This window comes from Salmo salar, chromosome ssa17 (genome assembly GCF_905237065.1).
Source record: "Salmo salar chromosome ssa17, Ssal_v3.1, whole genome shotgun sequence".
NCBI lineage: Eukaryota > Metazoa > Chordata > Actinopteri > Salmoniformes > Salmonidae > Salmo > Salmo salar.
This window is the reverse complement of record NC_059458.1, coordinates 934,285-956,876: the sequence shown is the minus strand read 5'-3', so window position 1 is coordinate 956,876 and position 22,592 is coordinate 934,285. Positions and strand designations below refer to the sequence as shown.

The 22,592-nt window shown below is 42.5% G+C and overlaps 1 protein-coding gene across 1 annotated transcript in view; it reads right to left on the bottom strand.

The window, feature by feature from the left end:
* LOC123728309 (low-density lipoprotein receptor class A domain-containing protein 3) overlaps positions 1–22,592 on the bottom strand; it is a 115,199-nt gene that overhangs the window by 75,296 nt on the left and 17,311 nt on the right. Inside the window, exon 2 of the mRNA XM_045700349.1 lies at positions 7,254–7,401. Coding sequence (XP_045556305.1) covers positions 7,254–7,401 — 148 coding nt within the window. The remainder of the gene's footprint in view (positions 1–7,253; positions 7,402–22,592) is intronic.

The window sequence follows — 22,592 nt, the reverse complement described above, 5'->3', positions numbered from 1 at the left end:
TACACACAGAACTCATTATCACTGGATGTCCCTGCCTAAATTACTAGAGGGGATATGTCAAAAAACGACAAAGTTCCATAAAGGGGCGAAAATAGCATCTTGGTCAGGGAGAAATCCCAAACCAGTCTAATTGGAATGAATGGCAGTAGAGGCTCAGGTAATGTATTGCTTTTTCTTACGCAGGAAAATAAAAAAAGGCATGTGATTATTATTACAGTCAACTTAAAATAGTGTCAGACAATTATAAATACAGTTTATACATGTTTTATACACATTTTCTGTATAAATAGCCTATGTAAACAGACCATAAATGTCTCATATTTTGTTTTCTTGGAAAGCTGTGAGTGCAATTATATGATGCAATATCAGTACTCCATGCTCCAAGTCCTATCATCAACTGATTTCAGTCAGTGTATGGATGCGAATTGACTTCATTGTTTGAATGAAATGTTGGCATATTGGCTGTTAATTTGACAAATTAATGGAATCATTTCTTTAAAACTGGCTGTCTAGCTAATTCTTCACATGCATTATTTTACACAATATCTTATCACAGCACTGGCAAACCATGGTTGACCAACTACCTGACCATCATGGCTGACCTAATACTATGGCTTTGATACCGTCTCTGACTTCACTCACTCCTCTCCACCGCCTAAAGAGGACCATTAAATTACGCAACCTAAGGAAACAACCCATCCCTCATTCTGGAACACATCCAGCTCACCTTTGAGTCTGACTGCAGTGAGCTGGCCCTCAATGACATGGTCAACCTGTATGAGAACTCTGAGTACAACCCTGGACATAATGATCCCGAAAAAACACAAAAATTTACCTTCCAACGCTCTTCACCCTGGTTCACTGATGAACTGCACACAATGAAGACTCATTAACGTACGCTTAAGAGGTGTTGGAGCAAGGATGGCCTCACTGTCCATCTACTGGTCTATAAAGACCACCATGCAAGCTACTCTGCTGCCCTAAAAGCACCATGATCAGCCTTCAACTCCACCACGATTGAAAACAACAAAGCTAATCCAAGAACCCTGTTCTTAACCAATCCTTTCTCAATCCTGCAAACGTATGCCCTCCTGCAGCCTCATCTGAGCAGTGCAATCACTTCTCAGATTTTTTCAAGAGTAAGTTGGACATCATCAGAACAAACATCATGGCCTCTAAAATGACCTGCACCCTACCTCAAGAAACTTCACAGAAGTCATATCCACCACAGTGCAGTCAATCGTCTGCATCGCCTGCTTATCTAGCCTTCTTCAGTTTGTCATTATCCTCAGCAACAAGTTCCTGCTGACCGGGGATGTACCATCACTCTTCAAAACAGCTGCTATCACCCCCAAACTTGACCAGGACATCCTCTCCAACTACAGGCTCATCTTCAAACTCCCCTTATATCAAAAGTCCTGGAGAAAGTGGTTGCAAACCAGCTTCAATCCGTCTTCCAATCAGCTCTAAAAAGTTTTTCAGCCTGGCTTCCAGCCCTTGCACAGCATTGAAACAGCTCTGGTGAAAGTTACCAACGACCTACTGATGGCTGCAGAATCTGGATCACCAAGCCTCCTCCTCCTCTTAGATCTCAGTGCTTCTTTTGACACAGTTGTGGTGTCTCAAAGAGCACACTGCAGTCTCTGGAACTGCTCTTAACCTGTTGGGGCTAGGGGGCAGTATTTTCACGGCTGGATAAAAAAACGTACCCGATTTAATCTGGTTACTAATCCTACCCAGTAACTAGAATATGCATATACGTATTATATATGGATAGAAAACACCCTAAAGTTTCTAAAACTGTTTGAATGGTGTCTGTGAGTATAACAGAACTCATTTGGCAGGCAAAACCCTGAGACATTTTCTGACAGGAAGTGGATACCTGATGTGTTGAATTACCTTTAAGCCTATGCCATTGAAACACACAGGGGTTGATTAATGTTTTGGCACTTCCTATTGCTTCCACTAGATGTCACCAGCCTTTACAAAGTGTTTTGAGTCTTTTACTGTGAGATCTGACCGAACAAGAGCCATGGAACGGTGATGGCCGATTAGACTCTGGCGCGCGAAGTTCATGTTGGGTACCCTCGTTCCAATACGTTATAAAAGAGAATGCATTCGTCCACCTTGAATATTATTCATGTTCTGGTTAAAAAGGCACTAATGATTTATGCTATACAACGTTTGACATGTTTGAACGAACGTAAATATATTTTTTTCCCCTCGTTCATGACGAAGTCCGGCTGGCTTAGATCATGTGCTAACAACACTGAGCTTTTTGGATATAAATGATGAGCTTTTTTTGAACAAAACTACATTCGTTATGGACCTGGGATTCCTGGAAGTGACATCTGATGAAGAGAATCAAAGGTAATGGATTATTTACATAGTATTTTCGATTTTAGATCTCTCCAACATGGCCCTTTGTCTGTATAGCAAAGCATATTTTTCTGGGCGCAGTGCTCAGATTATTGCAAAGTGTGATTTCCCAGTAAGGTTATTTTTAAATCTGGCAAGTTGATTGCGTTCAAGAGATGTAAATCTATAATTCTTTAAATGACAATATAATATTTTACCAATGTTTTCTAATTTTAATTATTTAATTTGTGGTGCTGACTTGACTGCCGGTTATTGGAGGGAAACGATTCCCTCAACATCAATGCCATAGTAAAACGCTGTTTTTGGATATAAATATGAACTTGATAGAACTAAAAATGCATGCATTGTCTAACATAATGTCCTAGGAAGGTCATCTGATGGAGATTGTAAAAGGTTAGTGCATCATTTTAGCTGGTTTTATGGTTTTGGTGACCCTGTCTTTGAATTGACAAAACATTACACACAGCTATTGTCAATGTACTCTCCTAACATAATCTAACTTTATGCTTTCGCCGTAAAACCTTTTTGAAATCGGACAACGTGGTTAGATTAAGGAGATGTTTATCTTTCAAAGGGTGTAAGATAGTTGTATGTTTGAAAAATTTGAATTTTGACATTTATTTGGTTTCAAATTTGCCGCTCTTGAAATGCACCTGCTGTTGATAGGGTGCACCACGGGTGGCACGCTAGCGTCCCACATAGCCCCAAGAAGTTAACTGGTTCTCCTCCTACCTCTCCAATAGGAAGCAATACCACATGATTGGAGAGTCCAGCTTGGAGGAGTCTACAGTCACATGCGGTGTTCCTCAGAGGGGGTGTTTTGGGGCCTATTCTGTTCCTAATCTCAGCAAAATCCTCAGACTATAACATCAACTTCCACTGCCAAGTATATATTAACACCAAACCAGACACCATCTCAGCCCTAGCAAAACTTGGCAGCTGCCTAGATGATATCATGGCATGGATGAGCAATAACGTCCTCCAGCTGAACAACAGCAAGACTGAGGCTATACTTATTTGGACACCCAAGCAGGTCACCAGTGCTGGAAACATCTACTCTACAATTTATGGTCAAGCTATCCCTCTGTCATTTCTAACCTGAGAGTCAAGTTTGATCCTTTGCTGTTCTTCAATGCCCATATAAAACATATCTGCAGAACATATTTTTTCCATCTCAGAAACATTGCCACGCTCTAACGTTCGCTCTCCCAGCCAGATGCAGAGAAAGTTGTCCACGCCTTCATCTTCCCCCGGATCGACAACGGCAACACTCTGTTTGGAGGCCGTCCAGCCAAATCACTTCAAAGGCTACAAGTTCTCCAGAATAGTGCTGCCAGAGTCCTGACCAGGACCAAGAACTCAGCCCACATCACCCCCCATCCTTGCTGAACTCCACTGGCTACCGGTCAACTATAGGATTGACTTTAAAATCCTCTTCTTAGGGTTTAAAGCCTTTAACGGATTGAGTCCCACCTACATCAGCAACCTAATTTCTAGCAACCTAATTTCTAGCTACTGTAGCATTTATTTTACTATAAATCACTACTTGACTTACTTAACTATTTTTATGAAACACTCGCACTGTAGAGACTTGAGTGTGACCACACACCAACGTGGCTAGTGAATTAGATATTCTTATCCGCCAATGCCAAAATCTACCCGCATTTGGCGGGTGGTAATTTTAGGCCCTGAACACATTTCTACAGACTGTCTTTGATAAAGTCCTAATCTGGAAAGTCCTTTTAGCACCCAGCCTACTATTTTCTGCCTTGATTCTAAATGTATTATGTTTTAATTGTATGTTTATCATCATTATAATTTTTTTTACCCATGTAGGGCTTTGATATAACTGTAATGAAAAGTGCTATGCAAATTAAATGTATTATTTATTTATTACTGCACATTAGCGTCAGTGATCTGGGGAGGTGAAAACACCTGACAGAGCAGGGAGCTGTCTGAAGAACCAAGTCTAACCTAGCCTGTCTGCTTTGCCAAGACCAGGAAGTGAAGTGATGGAAGTGAAGGGGCGGCTTGGATGGATTACAGAGACCTCAGGCTGAGAAAGGAGAGGAGAAGTCTGCCCAAAAAAGTTGTACTGAAATGAACAAGACATCTCAGGCTGAGAGTGAGTGAGAGCGAGAATGAGATGGAGAGAAAGAGAGACAGAGAGATGCAGACAAAAAGAGATGCAGACATAGAGAGAGAGACTTTGAGTTGTCTGGTGACTCCCTGAGCTGCCACAGCAAACAGCAGAGTGTTGGTGAAGGGACAGAAGGAGAGGACAAGAGGAAGGACAGTGTGTGTGTGTGTGTGTGTGTGTGTGTGTGTGTGTGTGTGTGTGTGTGTGTGTGTGTGTGTGTGTGTGTGTGTGTGTGTGTGTGTGTGTGTGTGTGTGTGTGTGTGTGTAGTGTTATAAGTGTTAGGAAGTTGTGTAAACTGTGGCTGAGCAACATGTACATTTCCCCAGAGACGGCTAATAGTCTCAGGAGCGGGAGAGGGTTGAAGGGAGAGGGGCGAGGGTTGAGGGGCTGGGCTCAACCCTCGTGACCGGCAGTCACGAGTCATGAAGGCAGTCAAATTCTACATGACCGTTTAGTCACGGTAATTAGGCTTCTCCAAGCTCTAATGCTGCTGATGGTCATTAGTAGCCTACCAAACTTGCTAACTGTCCGGTACTCAGCATTCTATTGTCCCTCTAATCACTCTGACATCAATGCAAATGTAATCGAAAAGCTAATCAAACACTTCATGAGAGCCCATGAGCTCATGTTGCGCAACATTTCTACAGGCTATGCAATTACGCAAGAAAACAAAGTGATTGCCTCTATTAAAAGAGGAGGATCCCATCAGCTTTCTGTAGGCTAGGCCTTCTATATTTATTTCTCAACTTTACTAATATGAAGCACATTGCTTCTCTTTAAAACAGGAGTATAGCCTACTTGGCCGGCATGAAGATGAACCACAGGAAAAGCATCCTCCATTTGTTATTTAAGTGCAGAGATAACATGTATTTTTTCCCCTGCCCCCTGTTTCAGGAAGGTGCATGATAACGGTCCATTCCCAATCAAAACTAATTTCACACACTATGTTTGGAATATTTATTTCTCGCACAAAATAGGGCAACTTTTTGTATTATGAGGGATAGTAGATTGACATAGGCTAGTGCTTTTGCTGTTCGCTAGGCCTACTCATCTTGTTGGTGACGAAAAGTAAATGTGGACAGTTCTTCCAATATCTTCAATATGCACCTCAGAATTGGATAAGGATGCACGCAGTTGCATCCCCGATCGGTCTGTCTTCACTTGTAGCCTGTGAGAAAGACCTGATCACATGATGGATCACATGATGGAGAACCGTGTGAGTGAGAGGTGCTTCGAGCAGGCGCACTCAGGGAGAATGGCTGCAAAAGGCCAGATTTTTTTTGGGTGCATTATGGCCACACAAAGGGGATACCGCTGGGAAATTCAAGTCATTATGAAGTGCTTGTCAAATTGTGAATGAGAGACTGACGAAGTGTCTAGAGCCTGCGCAAAAAAACAAAGCAGAGTTCATGCCTTTAAAGCAACTTTTTAAAATCATCATTAGTCGCATCATGCAACCTTACAATTTATTAAAAATCAAAACATACAGCCCAACATTTGTACAACTAAGATTACATGAATAACTCTAAATTAAGCATATAAGAGTTTTTTTGTCAACAGCTCAACACAGAATAGCTCTCTCAAATAATTTGGAGAAAATATCCTGTCTCTTTTATTGAGCTTTGTTCAATTGTATACTTCATACTATAAAATAATATAAAACAATGCCACGGAATTCTAAGCAAATCTTGTCTGCTAAATGCACTAGTGTAGCCCACAGCCATATGGATTAGCCAGATCAGGACCTAACATAAGGACAACTCAGAGTATGCTATTCTGTTCTTCTGAAATAGACTACACTTTTTTCGTATCAGGTTTCTTTAGACCTGTCTAAAATACATCATGGATTTATTGTGAAGGTGTAGGCTATTTCACATGGATTTATTAGACTTTTTAAAATGTAGATGTTCCAAAGTTCTGCATCAGTGGCTTGTAGGCTCCCGAAGTAGCACAGTGGTCTAAGGCACTGCATCTCAGTGCTAGAGGTGTCACTACAGACACCCTGGTTCAAATTCAGGCTGTATCACAACCGGCCGTGATTGAGAGTCCCATAGGGCGGCGCACAATTGGCCCAGTGTCGTCCGGGTTTCACCGGTGTAGGCTTTCACTGTAAATAAGAATTTGTTCTTAACTGACTTGCCTAGTTAAATTAAAGTGTTTGGAAGCCAGGAGATGCTAAATGTGTTTATATTAATTAACGGTCAATTACAGTGAGACCGACAGTTATTTGTTTGACAATCACCGGCTGATGAAAATTTGTGACCTACACAGCCATATTGAGGGGAGTGAGTAGATGGGTGGGAGGGACCTAAAACCCTCCCACCCAACATGAGTAGGCGACATATTCCTTCATTGAAATCCAACCTTTGGTAAGAAATCAAAGATGTGTCAAATAAATGATATCCAGCTTAGGGCTCCAGCTATGCATTTGGTTTGCTATCTTGTTAGCTAAGTGGCTAGATTTCAAGATCAAGCTTCTTGGTAACATCAGATACATCCAAACCCCTCCTGGATCAAGAGTCCTGTTTCCTAAATTGTTTTCTTGCTTAAAAATAATATTTTAGAATTTTGGGAAATAGCGCCCCTTGTTTGCACTTCCGTTAATACCGTATACCCTGGGATGGAACAGAAATGGTATAGAAATCGGGAAACGGCCCAACCCTAGGTGACAGGGAAGGAGAAGGGGAGAGAGGAAGAGAGAATTAGCCAGCAGAGAAAGGGATCTGTACTCACGGCAGCCTTTCTCGTCACTCTTGTCGAAGCAGTCGGACAGTCTGTCACACTGCCACGCCCCTGGGATACACTTCCCGTCCCCACACATGAAGTTCCCTGGGTTGTTACAGTCTGTGGTGAAGTTGTTCCCTGGAAGGGAGCTGGCTCTCTGTGGGAGAGGAGAGATGGAGGAGCAGAGGGAGGAGAAGGAGAGGGCAAGAGGAGGGGAGGAGAGAGGAGCATGAGAAGGACAAGAAAGAGGGGATGAGGCAAGAAAGGAGGATGGGGAAGATAGGGAAGAGAGTGGGGTGGGAAGAGGAAAATAATATAATAATAATAATAATAATAATAATAATAATAATAATAATAATAGTCCAAACAGAACTAGGACGATAAAATTATATTGCATTCAAAAGATAATAATCACAGTCAAAAGGCAGGCTATTATTATCTCCAAATGGAACATTTTTAAAGGCAGTGGCTCCATTCCTATATCAGTATACAGGCAGATCATACAAACAGAGGATAGCATCATGAATACCAATATGAGAGGTACGAAAGGGTCATATGGTGATAAGTCAGTCTCTGAGTCACTCTATTGCTGGATAATATAACGAAAGGCAGATAAGGGCACGCACTCACTAGGGATGGGAATGGTTATATGAATACTAAAATATCCAAACGGACAGTATTCGATTACTTGGGAGAGTATTCTTTTTTAAAATTTAAGGTGCAATATGCAGAAATCACTCCGCCATTTCCTGGTTGCTATAATTCTAATAGTTTGCCTAGTTTCAGATTAACAAACAGTAATTGTGTAGAGAATCAGTGTACCATCTAAACCGCTGTGAAATATATTTTCCATAAGCAAAAATATTGTATTTTCAGCTGTTTGAAGCTGGTGTATACAAGCAAAAAACAAAACTTAAGAACGAGAAGTATAGAAATAGCGCACATAGAGCAGATCTACCACTTCTTAGACTTGCTTTCAATGATAATGACAGATGTATAACTCATATTTCTACGTGAAAATATATCAGTTACATATCGCACCTTTTAAGGCTTTGTCTAAAATTAAATAAAATGATCTATGTGACATTGCTACATAGCTTACAAGGATAGATTTTTTTTTAAACAAGTTTTAACGCAGTTTTTATAAGTACGCCCCATAAAAAAGATACACTGGTAACCTACAAATGTTTCACACATGTAGTTTGTTGTTATTGTTGGACAATCAAAGAAGTGGGAGATTTCTAATCAATGCAAAATGGAATTAAGTTTGATAATAAAACGAGTAGGCTACAATGATCAACCAACATATGAATGGAGTTGTTGTAGACAAATCAAATTGTATTTGTCACATGCGCCGAATACAACAGTGAAATGCTTACTTACAAGCTCTTAACCAACAATGCAGTTAAGAAAATAGAGTTAAGAAACAAAAGTTTTAAAAAAGTAACACAATAAAATAACAACAACGAGGCTATATATTTTTATTTAACCTTTATTTAGTCAGTCAGTTAGGAACAGGTTCTTATTTATACTGACAACCTAGGAACAGTGGGTTAACTGCCATGTTCAGGGGCATAACGACAGATTTTTACCTTGACAGCTCGGGGATTCGATCTAGCAACCTTTTGGTTACTGGCCTAACGCTCTAACCACTAGGCTACCTGCCACCCCTATATACAGGGGTAGGGGTAAAGTGACTATGAATAGATAATAAACAGCTAGTAGCAGCAGTGTAAAAACAAAGGGGGGGGCATTTGATTAATTGTTCAGCAGTCTTATGGCTTGGGGGTAGAAGCTGTTAAAGAGCCTTTTGGACCTAGACTTGGCGCTCTGGTATCACTTGCCATGTGCTGGCAATGAGAACAGTCTATGACTTGGATGATTGGAGTCCTTCCTCTAACACCGCCTAGTATAGAGGTCCCGGCAGTAAGCTTGGCCCCAGTGATGAATTGGGTAATACGCACTAACCTCTGTAGCGCCTTACGGTCAGATGCTGAGCAGTTGCCATACCAGGCGGTGATGCAACCGGTCCGGATGCTCTCGATGGTGCAGCTGTATAACTTTTTGAGGATCTGGGGACCCATACTAAATATTTTCATTCTCCTGAGGGCATGTCTTGGTGTGTTAGGATCATGATAGTTTGTTGATGATGTGGACACCAAGGAACTTGAAGCTCTCGACCTGCTCCAAGAATGGGTAGCGCAGCAAAATTGTCTCAATTAGCTTTGCTACTTTAGCTAGCTAGCTGGTTAACTTAGCTGGCTACTGTAGCTAGTTAACTTCTTTACAATGATTTGATGCAGTCAAGATGGGCACTACCAGATGGTATGATTGATAAACTTGTTGCTGCCATAGGTTATCTATCTTGTGAAAGTTGGTTTAGCTATTTTTGCACTCTCTCTTCCTCTGTGCCACACAGATAGACTGTCACACACACACACCAGCCCCTGCACCTCTCTCGCCCCTCCCCCACCTTTCTGCTGAAACAAGCAGAGCGCAACGCACCGACTCTCTCTCACGAGCGAGTTTTCAGTGAAGATTCCCCTCAAAATGTTTCTTTCAAACACTATCCAGATATCCTAAAAAATAGCATGATTATTTGAATACTGAAATTATTTTAAATGTCTATCCCTAAACACACACACACCCACACACACAATTTATCCTCTGATTTCTCTGTCGCTCAATACGACAAGAGTCTGCTGCATGCAGCATTGAGTGAAGCCTCCTTTCTAGAGTCCTGTGTAGATTATAGACCTAGAAGACAATATGGATGGCTATATTTGTATGGCATCAAGTACATCCATAAAGCTCTTCCATTGTATGATCCATTGACACCTAAGCAGAGCAGCAGAGAAGCACAGTGGCCTGTCTGATCTTTAGTAAGTGGGACATGATGATGCAGAACTTGTTGACGCACTGCAACAGTATAGACAAATGGAGTTGGAATGTAAACCATGTGCTGCTGGGCTGGCTGGGCTCTGGCACTGGTTCTGGGTACGCACTAACAAACACCCCTACATTATAGTCGGCCTAATTATGACTTAAAGAGATAATTAACCTGAGTCAGATGAACTTGTGAATACCATTTTTATGTCTTTGTGTCCAGTATGAAGGAAGTTAGAGGTAGTTTTGTTAGCAAATGCTCACGTTAGCGCAATGACTGGAAGTCTATGGGTATCTGCTAGCAAGTAGATAAAAGGGCCACATTGCCAAAATCCAGAATTATCCCTTTAAGGATAACAAGGCAAAGGATGTGTCCCAAATGGAACCCTATTCCCTATACTGTACCCATAGAGCTCTGGTCAAAAGTAGTGCACTAAATAGGGATAATTATGGACCCATACACAGTTTCACTCTGTATCTGCATCCCAAACTGGACCAAGCTAGGGGAGGAATACAACATGACAAGAGTCCAGTGTCAATATATAAATAATAGGCCTACATGCATTATAATTCAAGTTGACAAACTGGAACTAGTAAGTAGATTGTAAGATGTGTTAGATTGCTGCTGCTTGTAGTAACGGTGATTTTGTTATTGTCATTGACGCGCAACAGACAACACAGTACTTTAAACACGTTGTATTATTAAGTAACTAGCAACAGAACCAACATGTTTTCCTCTATATGCATCATCACACAGAAACAATGAAAACATTCACTTAAGTGTTCTGGATGGAAAATCACAATGTTAGCACATTGCTCATTACAGTTAACCCTTTAATGTTTTCATTAGACTATATCTGATGAGAGTACATCAAACACACCTACACACAGATAACCAGAAAGCCTGCAAGTCAAGTACTACTGTGCTTTACCCCCAACCATCAGATCTCCTGCTCCAGAGGTTAAGTCCCGCCCACTTGTTTTGAACCTCCTCTGATCCAGCCACTCCCAGTGCTTCATCTGAGTGATTGACAGCTGGTATGAGTCATAGAGGGATTACAGCTGTATGAGAAGTGTTTCATTATCACCCTGGTCATTTAATGCCTTGATCACACCTACAGAATCATTGTGCAAAATGGTACGCAGCATCATCTGGAAATGTGTGCAACAAAAGCTCAACATTCACCTTCTGCTACCATTTCTGTCAAGCTGTCTACACATACAGTTTGACGCATACGCTCCAAAAATCCAAAGTATGCACCACACAGAACGCACTACAATTGCCTCTGCAACGCAAAAATGACTCTGCAACGCAAAAATGACTCTGCAACCAAAATGCAATGACGCTGTCGGTGTGATCGAGGCATAAACCTTGAGGTTCTGAAAACGTCTACATAACATCCCGTCAGAATGTTACACGGCAGCCCTCTCCTGATCCTTAGAGGGGGTGATGTAACCCTCACTTTTGTCTCTTGCAATAAAAGGAGAAAGGGACTGAGGGAGAAACAGAAAGAGACAAAAAGGGCTGTTGCCAGGTCTTTTATGTGTAGCATTCTAATAGTTATGTTTCTAATTGGCAGGAGGACGTGCCAGCGGGTTTGTAGGATGGCTACACTGAGCTGCTTAAACCAGCCTCCAGTAGCAGTGACACGCACACACCCACATGCACACACACATGCACGCACGAATGCTCGAGCACATAAATTCACATTGGTGCACACATACTGGAAATGTGGATGAGGGAGCCGTGCATATAGACTTGAGAGAACCGGGCTGTTTGCGAGAGGCAATGGGTTAATTAGAGAGCTGGTCTGGGACTGTACATGTGTGTGTGTGCACTAGCACTACACCAGGATATTGGCCTACACTTACTCACTCACTCTTCTACACCTCACTCAGTCCATCATGCCTTCATTCATTCATTCACTCTGAGATGTGTGCCTTCCCTACATATGATGTCTTCCTACACAAGGACACACACTGTATGCATCCCAGTTCACTGGCTCCTTTTGTAATAAAAAGGCAATCTCATTTCACTGTCTGGAATCAGCTTACTGTAGGGTTTTCGTCAGTAACACTTAACTGTATACCTTAGTGCATCGTTCCTACTTAAATCCCCCAAGGTGACTTGGGATAACCTTTAATTGATTTGGCAATGCATTTACCCTTTCAGCATGAAACTCACCACATATGCATGCAGGCCCACATGCGCACCCGCCCCAGCACACTACTACTCTTCACCTAATTCACTTCATTTTTACTCCATATAAAATCATCAGAAAGTAAGATACCTGTAGGAGTCTCTAAACGAAGCATACCTGGGACTATGTGTTAACAGTAAGAACGAATATGAAAGCAATTACCCTGAGCCAATATTGACTAGACCCTGCTACCCTCTTCCTGTCAGCCCCCCGCTCCCTTCACCCGCCATCAGCTCCCCCGCTTCCCTCAACCTCTGTCAACTAGAATCCTTGGGCTTTAAGCCTCCACAGAGACACAGTAGGCACGCCTGGACCAGTCTACGCATAATCCCTACTGTCCCACACACCTCAACTGTAGACACAGGGAAAAGAAAGGGATGGAGAGAGAGCGATGGAGAGAGAGGGACAGAGAGAGAGAGAGAGAGAGAGAGAGAGAGAAGATGTAAGAGAGTAGGATGGAGCAGACATTGCTTACTCAATACAGCTACCTCCATAGGGGGAATAGAGAGTGGAGAGGAGAAGAAAAGGCAACAGCCCATCTGGATGAGAGGCTGCATAATCCCCACTTCCACTGGAGCTACAGCCTCACAAGGAGGGGAGAGGGGGGGAGAGAGGGGGGAGAGAGGTATGGGGAGCAAGGAATACAAGGAGAGAAATGACAGGTGGGGGATAGACTAATGGGGGGTGGCAGAGGGGAGACAGAGGGGAAGGAGAGATAGGGGGTATGGAGAGAGTGGGAAAGAAGAGATAGAGGGGTTAGAGAGAAGTCCTGGCCTGAACTTTCCTGCCTCCACATTCCCCAGTAATACCATCATTCCTCACATTTACATTTACGTCATTTAGCAGACGCTCTTATCCAGAGCGACTTACAAATTGGTGCATTCACCTTATGATATCCAGTGGAACAACCACTTTACAATAGTACATCTATATCCTTTTTTTTGGGGGGGGGGGGTTAGAAGGATTACCTCAGCATGTTGATCCCTGTACCCTGGACTGTACACCCTTGGCTGTATCAATCTATAGCTTCAATCTATAACCTGACATTAAAGTGGGCTCTTTCACCCAGCCAGGGTATCATATCTCACCTACATTGATCAGGAGGGAGGAAGAGGTGAGACATAGATTCGAATGGTACATAATTGAATGAGGGGATTATATACACAGGGTGTATATACTGTACAGTAGCACTGATGTTAGTATTGACATACACTTTCTACAAGCAAAACCAACCAGTTCCCATGGTCACTGCAGAAAATGGTCCACAACAAAGCTCTACATAGTGTCACACACCCCATTAAGAATGTAAACTTCAGTTTGAAGCAGAAAAAAATACACAGTTACATTTTCAGGACTCCAAATCCAATTCAAATACAGAAGGGCTTTTTATGTTTGAGGAAGGTAAAAATAAGGGAGGGGACGGATCAATATTAGACAGCTCTGAATAAGCCTGTCTTTTTTAATGGCTAGAGGTAGGAATTTATTTTCCAATTACAGACTGACTTTAATGGGGTTGGCTGTATCAGGAGCTTCTGAAGCACAGCGAGTGGTGGAGGAAAATTGGAGCCGTGTGTGTGTGTGTGTCTGTCAGAGTCTGTATGTGCGTGTGTGTGTTAGGGCTATGATGGTTATGGAATTTTGGATTACGGTAATTGGCCAGGCAAATAACCCCCCAAAAAAAATATATATTTTTGTAAAAAATATATTAGACATACATTTTCCCCTCTCCGCCGCTCCTGACTGTATGTGCTGACATAGCAATAGAATAGAACGGATGTCCCCATTCAAGTCACTGATTGCATAATGGGTGGACTGGAGACCATTGTGAGTGTAGCCATTGCAAAGAGGAAGATGCTAAACTAAATCTTCGTCCATAGGAGCAACACAGGAAGTAGAAATAGGATTATTGCGTCACAATGCCAGGCAGCCATTGTGAGTGTACCCATGAGTTTACCAGTCAAATTGCCAGGGTTAGAGGTTTCAAGCACGTTCTATTCATTCTATTTCTATGTGTGTCGCTGCTGCATTGTGGGGGTCTCGTTTGCTACAACACCTTGCTTGTTTTACGGTGGAGTCTTTGTTAGGGACATCAAGGTCACAGAGGAAGACTGTCCAGTCATCCCTCTCTTCTGTCCTCCTTGGCTCCTTTCCTTCCGTCTCCCTCTCTTCTACCTCTCTGCAGTGTCTTATTGTTCAGTCTCCAGATGGGAACAGCGCAGAGGACAGGGAGCACAGGGCACAAGTCACATAGCATTACATATTACACACACACGGCAGGGGGCACAGGGCACCGGTCATCCAATATAAATGAACAGTCTGTTTGAATTCCCTGTACAGGCCTGAGGCTAGGCCTCTGAAGGTCTCCTACATGTAGAGTTAGCTAGCCTGTAGCATTGACCAGTGTAATAACATACAGGCTTTACTGGAAGCTTTCAGGCATCACTGCTCTTTGTGCATTTCTCCCCATTCAGGACAGGTTAGATGTATGTGCTGCAGCCTGCTGTTATATCTCTGTCTATGGTGTCTTCAATTGATCTAAACCAGGCCAAAGGGTGTCGGATCTTTTCTATGATTCGTTACATTGAATACTACAGATGTCTCAAGTTTTGAGCAGTGGTGTGTATCATGGGTGCCAAGGGAAGGCAGGCTTCCTCCAAAAATGTACCAATAAAAAATAAAACAATATATATCTTTCGTCTCTCTGTGTTTCATAATGTTCCTTCAATTTGCAAGACGCTGAATGTATCTCACAGGAGAAAGCATCCAAGTGAGCGAAACAGCACCCCTCTGTTTCTCTACACGTCGGTCCTCTATCTGATACTGTCTGGTCCAAACGACTCAAAGGAGGCTTGCAGAAAAGTTTTTAACAAACACACACATGTGCACACAGCCTTCACCAGAGAGATCTATCAACTAAACAAAACAAATATGTCTGGACCCCCTCCCTAGCCACCTGAACACATGTACTACACCATGGGTACTAAACAAGCTGCCCCACGTGTCTGGGCTCTAGGTGGAGTGTACTAACGATACAGCATGCAGTCCATTGTGCCCAAAACAGTCAGTGCCTCACTCTCTTTTCTCTTGTTCCCTTTGCACACAAAGTACACACACAAAAACTAACACACACAAAAATACAAAGACACCCGCTTCACTGAGTTAAAAAAACACACTTTGCATAATGTGAATAAATTACGGATGTGACAAATGGACAATTTTGCTTAACGTTTAAACTGAAATTCTATCATCGGTTTTCCATTAAAACGATAACAAAAAATTCCCAATGCCGAATAATGGTCCTTTTATATATGTATGACCGCTAGGGCCGGGCAATGAAGCTACAGTATATCTACGCAGTCATATGCCCTTGAAAGCGCAGAAGAGTGATTCTGCAACTTCGGGCACTTTGGTCCTGCAAGCTTTCAGAAATGAAAATGTATTGAAAAACCATTTTACCAGTATTATAATTGTCTTGGATTTGTCTAGAAATAATATCTGATAATGGCTGCGATTGTACTATTCAGGAATTTATATATTTCTGTCATATTTCTCAGACAGCCATAGACAAATGTCATATAGATCACATCATTAAAAGTCAATTTTAGTTGAAAATGAAATATCATGCAATTAATTTATAACACATTTCTTATACATTTGTGCATTAGCTTGCATTGAATATATGGGTGTGGTGGAAATGACATCTATGTAAAAAAACAAAAATCGTATGAAAACAATATTTTATTGCAAACATTTTGAACAACAACCATTGTTAAACATTTAATTAATTTAAGACAAAGTAAGATTCCAAAAGTAGCCGATGGGCAGAGCTCAAGGAAGTAGGCCAGTGCTTTTGAAAGATGAGCTCAGATTGTAGAGGGGTCATCCACATAGAAGAGCTCAGTGAGCAAAGTGAAACTGTATCATTGGTGGTATATCCAACACAGGTGAGGAGGGTCACCTGCTTGTGAGAATCACCAAAGTGAACTGCCTGGATTTCACTGGTGTATGGATTTCACTGTGCTACCTGTCCCAGACCTGCTGTTTTCAACTCTCTAGAGACAGCAGGAGCGGTAGAGATACTCTCAATGATCGGCTATGAAAAGCCAACTGATATTTACTCTTGAGGTGCTGACTTGTTGCACCCTCGACAACTGTGATTATTATTATTTGACCATGCTGGTCATTTATGAACATTTCAACATCTTGGCCATGTTCTGTTATAATCTCCACCCGGCACAGCCAGAAGAGGACTGGCCACCCCTCATAGCCTGGTTCCTCTCTAGGTTTCTTCCAAGGTTTTGGCCTTTCTAGGGAGTTTTTCCTAGCCACTGTGCTTCTACACCTGCATTGCTTGCTGTTTGGGGTTTTAGGCTGGGTTTCTGTACAGCACTTTGAGATATCAGCTGATGTAAGAAGGGCTATATAAATACATTTGATTTGATTTGTATTTACACAGGTAGTTTCTCTGGGGCGCAACTTCGGTTTTTGAAGTGGGGGGGAAATAATTATTATAATTAGTTTTATCCAATGTAACGCCCTGGCCATAGAGAGGGGTTTTTTGTTCTTTATTTTGGTTAGGCCAGGGTGTTATATTGGGTGGGCGTTCTATGTTCCTTTCTCTATGTTTTTGTATTTCTTTGTTTTGGGCCGTGTGTGGCTCCCAATCAGGCACAGCTGAAGCTCGTTGTTGCTGATTGGGAGTCCCACAGAAGGAGCATGTTTTTCCTTTGGGTTTTGTGGGTAATTGTTTTCTGTTTAGTGTGTTCCTAACAGAACTGTTGCTAGTCGTTTTTTGTTTTCTTTTGTATAGTGTTCGTTGATCATTAAAACCTTTTATGATGAACACTAACTCCGCTGCACCTTGGTCTTCTTCCGACGACAGCCGTTACATCCAGTCGGATAAACACTCCAAAACAGCCTACCCGACCGCTCGGAGGTGTCTGCAGCATGCCTCATTGTGTATCACATTTCAATGCTAAAACTGGGGGGGACAGAGATGCAATTTCAGAATCTGGTGAGGGGGTGGATGTCCCCCCCTGTCCCCAGTGAAAGTTGCGACCCTGAGTTCTCTGCAAAGTTAATATGCACGATGATCACTTTCCGCAGATTCTCTTTAAATTCTCTCAGTTTGGATTATTGGTGTCGAATGTTGTACACGTGTTTCCCCAACTTCTCTTTCAATCATTTGGAGAAGTCCTCCAGTAGAATATGCAGTGTGCCACACACATTTTCTTTAACTGTCAAATGTACAGTGAACTTCTCCATGTTTCCCTCTGTTTTTCATTTTCTCTCTCTTCAGCTTTGTTTTTCCACTCAAACCACCATGTCTGCTCACCAGCATCAAAGTCAGATGTTAAGCTCTTTTGCTTGGCAAAGAGAGCACTCTGTGTACATGCACTCTTTCTTCAGGTTCTCACAGCACAAAGACTCAACTAGGTTCTCATTGTTGCTGCAGCTGATCACTTTGTGATACTGTAGTTTGTCCCCATGAACTGGAGGTTGGCGTGGGTTTTGCAGAAGCATGTGTCCCTATCCTGGACTGTTGGCTTGACAACCCAAAAAGGACATCTTTTGCAGAATTCATAGCAGGACATTTTAATCTCTGAATATTCCCTCTTAAAATTCTGATAAAGGTTCTGAATTGTGCCATTCAAGAAGCGCTTCTGCTTTTTTTCTTGTGTGTCCTTTTTCCCCTGTTGCTGCTCTAATGTTGACATCACGTTCATATAATCTAGTAATTTTCTCTTCTGTGGCTGTAGTAATTATGTTACACTGCTTTTTCCTGGAGTATTGCATACTTGTTGGCCTGTTTTCATTTGCCCTCATTGCTTTTGCTGAAAAGCCAAATTCTCTGTGTGCGGCGTTATCCAGGCCATACTTTCTCAGGATGTTGCCTCTGAGCATTTTTGAAGCCACTTGTTTGTCCTTGGCACTGCGTATTTTTTGATACTTTTGCTTTAACTCTGCAAGGATGGCATTTTGAAACAATAAAATCCTTCAAGTTCTTTGGAGTTCTCTTCATTTTCTGTCTTGTATTTGTCTTTGGGGAATATTGTCTCTCCATTTTCTTCATCAATTGATCATACCTTTTTTTGTATTTCTCAGTTTTCCGTTAAACTTTATCAAGTTTGACATTTGTCATGCAAAGATCGCTATGTTTTTAAGTGACCTCTTCCAACCTTTTTCCTTCCAGCAAGTGTTCAACTTCTCATTCCTGTTGCAGATGATGAGGAAGGGGTATCAGGGCATGCATCAGGGGCAGGTAAGTTAGGGGCAGGTATGATGGCCTCATGTTCTGGCTGCAAGTTATCTGGTGACTGAGGTGGTGTGTTGCCTGATAGGTAGGTCTCCATTTCAACTGTTCTCTTAAAGTCTGTCTTCTATTCCGTTGGTTGCATTTCCATTGCCATCTCTTGCTTCTTTGTTCTCGCTTTGTAAGCTCAGAGATAGATTTCACTTCTCTCTTGCCTTTTTCTTCCAGTATCTCTCGCTATCTTTTTGCAGATGTTCCTGGTATCGTATAGGATACATTTTTATTTTGTTTCTACGTCTGTGACCTCTGTGCTGTTTTATAAGGTATTGTCTAAAAACAAGGAAAAATACTATTTAAGTTCTCCAATTGTGCACACATTGAAGCATTTTCTATATTAAAGGAATTTAAAACATGATTAAATAAGCCTAAAGTAAAAAGAGTAAAAAGTAATAACAATGTATTTTTGTAATTTCCACCACGTTCTGTCATTTCCACCACAGTTAAGTTTGTGATGGAAATGACTATGATGGAAATGACGCTTCTACTGTTTTTGGAGAAAAATGAAAGACTGCTTAGCATGCTTTGGCTAGTATTACAGCTAGCATATAGTTAACACTAAATACATCAAATATATTTCAAAAATCTAAATTCTACCACAAATTAAAGAATTTATAGCCTGTTTGGAAATTACTGACAATAACAATATTCTCTACACAAGTAATATTTACCTAGATTTTTCTTCAACTTCTGGACATCACTTCTGGAACAACTGTCTGCTGCAGCCATGTGCTTTAGTGTCACAATACGTTTCCATGGTAACTAAATTAACATTCTCTTGACAAAACTTTATTAATGAGGAATTTGCCCTCAGTGGTGGAAATGACACCATTACCAAAGGACATCAATGTTTTGTGTAAATAACAATATAAAAGGGCATACCCTCAATAAATATTGCCATGGATTTTATTTAATTGACGCTTTGAACAGTGAGAGACCGAATAACAAACAAAAAAATCCAGAAAAACACATGTCAAAAATGTTATAAAATGATTTGCATTTTAATGAGGGAAATAAGTATTTGACCCCTCTGCAAAACATGACTTAGTACTTGGTGGCAAAACCCTTGTTGGCGATCACAGAGGTCAGACGTTTCTTGTAGTTGGCCACCAGGTTTGCACACATCTCAGGAGGGATTTTCTCCCACTCCTCTTTGCAGATCTTCTCCAAGTCATTTAGGTTTCGAGGCTGACGTTTGGCAACTCAAACCTTCACCTCCCTCCACACATTTTCTACGGGATTAAGGTCTGGAGACTGGCTAGGCCACTACAGGACCTTAATGTGCTTCTTCTTGAGTCACTCCTTTGTTGCCTTGGCCTCGTTTCCTCAGGGTCATTGTCAATGCGTTGTGAATACGTATTCCACAACCCATTTACAATGACCTCAGAGGGAACGAGGTTCTCACCCAAGATTTGACGGTACATGGCCCCGTCCATCGTCCCTTTGATGCGGTGAAGTTGTCCTGTCCCCTTAGCAGAAAAACACCCCCAAAGCATAATGTTTCCACCTCCATGTTTGACGGTGGAGATGGTGTTCTTGGGGTCATAGGCAGCATTCCTCCTCCTCCAAACACGGCGAGTTGAGTTGATGTCAAAGAGCTCCATTTTGGTCTCATCTGACCACAACACTTTCACCAGTTGTCCTCTGAGTCATTCAGATGTTCATTGGCAAATTTCAGACGGGCATGTATATGTATTCTTGAGCAGGGGGACCTTGCGGGCGCTGGAGGATTTCAGTCCTTCACGGCGTAGTGTGTTACAAATTGTTTTCTTGATGACTATGGTCCCAGCTGCCTTGAGATCATTGACAAGATCCTCCCGTGTAGTTCTGGGCTGATTCCTCACCATTCTCATGATCATTGCAACTCCACGAGGTGAGATCTTGCATGGAGCCCCAGGCCGAGGGATATTGACAGTTCTTTTGTGTTTCTTCCATTTGCGAATAATGACACCAAATGTTGTCACCTTCTCAACAAGCTGCTTGGCGATGGTCTTGTAGCCCATTCCAGCCTTGTGTAGGTCTACAATCTTGTCCCTGACATCCTTGGAGAGCTCTTTGGTCTTGGCCATGGTGGAGAGTTTGTAATCTGATTGATTGATTGCTTCTGTGGACAGGTGTCTTTTTTAAGAGTGTGCTCGTAATCTCAGCTCGTTACCTGTATAAAAGACACCTGGGAGCCAGAAATCTTTCTGATTGAGAGGGGGTCAAATACTTATTTCCCTCATTAAAATGCAAATCAATTTCTAACATTTTTGACATGCGTTTTTCTGGATATTTTTGGTGTTATTCTGTCTCTCACTGTTCAAATGAACCTACCATTAAAATTATAGTCTGATCCTTTCTTTGTCAGTGGGCAAACGTACAAAATCAGCAGGGGATCAAATACTTTTTCCCCCTGTACCGGTACAGAGTCTATGTGCAGGGGCACAGGTTAGTTGAGGTAATATGTACATTTAGGTAGAGTTATTAAAGTTACTGTGAATAGATAACAACAGAGAGTAGCAGCGGTGTAAAAGAGGGAGAGAAATGCAAATAGTCTGGGTAGCCATTTGATTAGCTGTTCAGGAGTCTTATGGCTTGGGGGTAGAAGCTATTTAGAAGCCTCTAGGACCTTGACTTGGCACTCCGGTACAGCTTGCCGTGCGGTAGCAGAGAGAACAGTCTATGACTAGGGTGGCTGGAGTCTGACAATTTTCAGGGCCTTCCTTCGACACCCGTCTGGTATAGGAGGTCCTGGATGGCAGGAAGCTTGGCCCCATTGATGTACTGGGCTGTACGCACTACCCTCTGTAGTGCCTTGTGGTCAGAGGCCGAGCAGTTGCCATACCAGGCAGTGATGCAACCAGTCAGGATGTTCTCGATGGTGCAGCTGTAGAACCTTTTGAGGATCTGAGGACCCATGCCAAGTCTTTTCAGTCTCCTGAGGGGGAATATGTTTTGTCGTGCCCTCTTCACGACTGTCTTGGTGTGCTTGGACCAAGTTAGTTTGTTGGACATGCTCCACTGCAGCCCCGTCGATGAGAATGGGGGTGTGCTCGGTCCTCTTTTTCCTGTAGTCCACAATCATCTCCATTGACTTGATAATGTTGAGGGAGAGGTTGTTGGCCTGGCACCACATGGCCAGGTCTCTGACCTCCTCCCTATAGGCTGTCTTGTCGTTGTCGGTGATCAGGCCTACCACTGTTGTGTCATCGGCAAATTTAATGATGGTGTTGGAGGTTGTGCAGTCATGAGTGAACAGGGAGTACAGGAGGGGACTGAGCACGCACCCCTGAGTGGCCCATGTTGAGGATCAGCGTGGCGGATGTGTTGTTACCTACCCTTACCACCTGGGGGCGGCCCGTCAGGAAGTCCAGGATCCAATTGCAGAGGGAGGTGTTTAGTCCCAGGGTCCTTAGCTTGTTGATGAGCTTTGAGGGCACTATGGTGTTGAACGCTGAGGTGTAGTCAATGAATAGCATTCTCACATAGGTGTTCCTTTTGTCCAGGTGGGAAAGGGCAGTGTGGAGTGCAATAGAGATTGCGTCATCTGTGGATCTGTTGTGGCGGTATGCAAATTGGAGTGGGTCTAGGTTTTCTGGGATAATGGTGTTGATGTGTGTCATGACCAGCCTTTCAAAGCACTTCATGGCTACAGATGTGAGTGCTACGGGTCAGTAGTCATTTAGGCAGGTTTCCTTAGTGTTCTTGGGCACAGGTACTATGGTGGTCTGCTTAAAACATGTTGGTGTTACAGACTCGGACAGGGAGAGGTTGAAAATGTCAGTGAAGACACTTGCCAGTAGGTCAACGCTTGCTCGCAGTACACGTCCTGGTAATCCGTCTGGCCCTGCGGCTGAAGAGAGCATGATCACAGTCTTCCGGAAGAGCTGGTGCTCTCATGCATGTTTCATTGTTATTTGCCTCGAAGCGAGCATAGAAGTAGTTTAGCTCGTCTGGTTGCCACGTGTC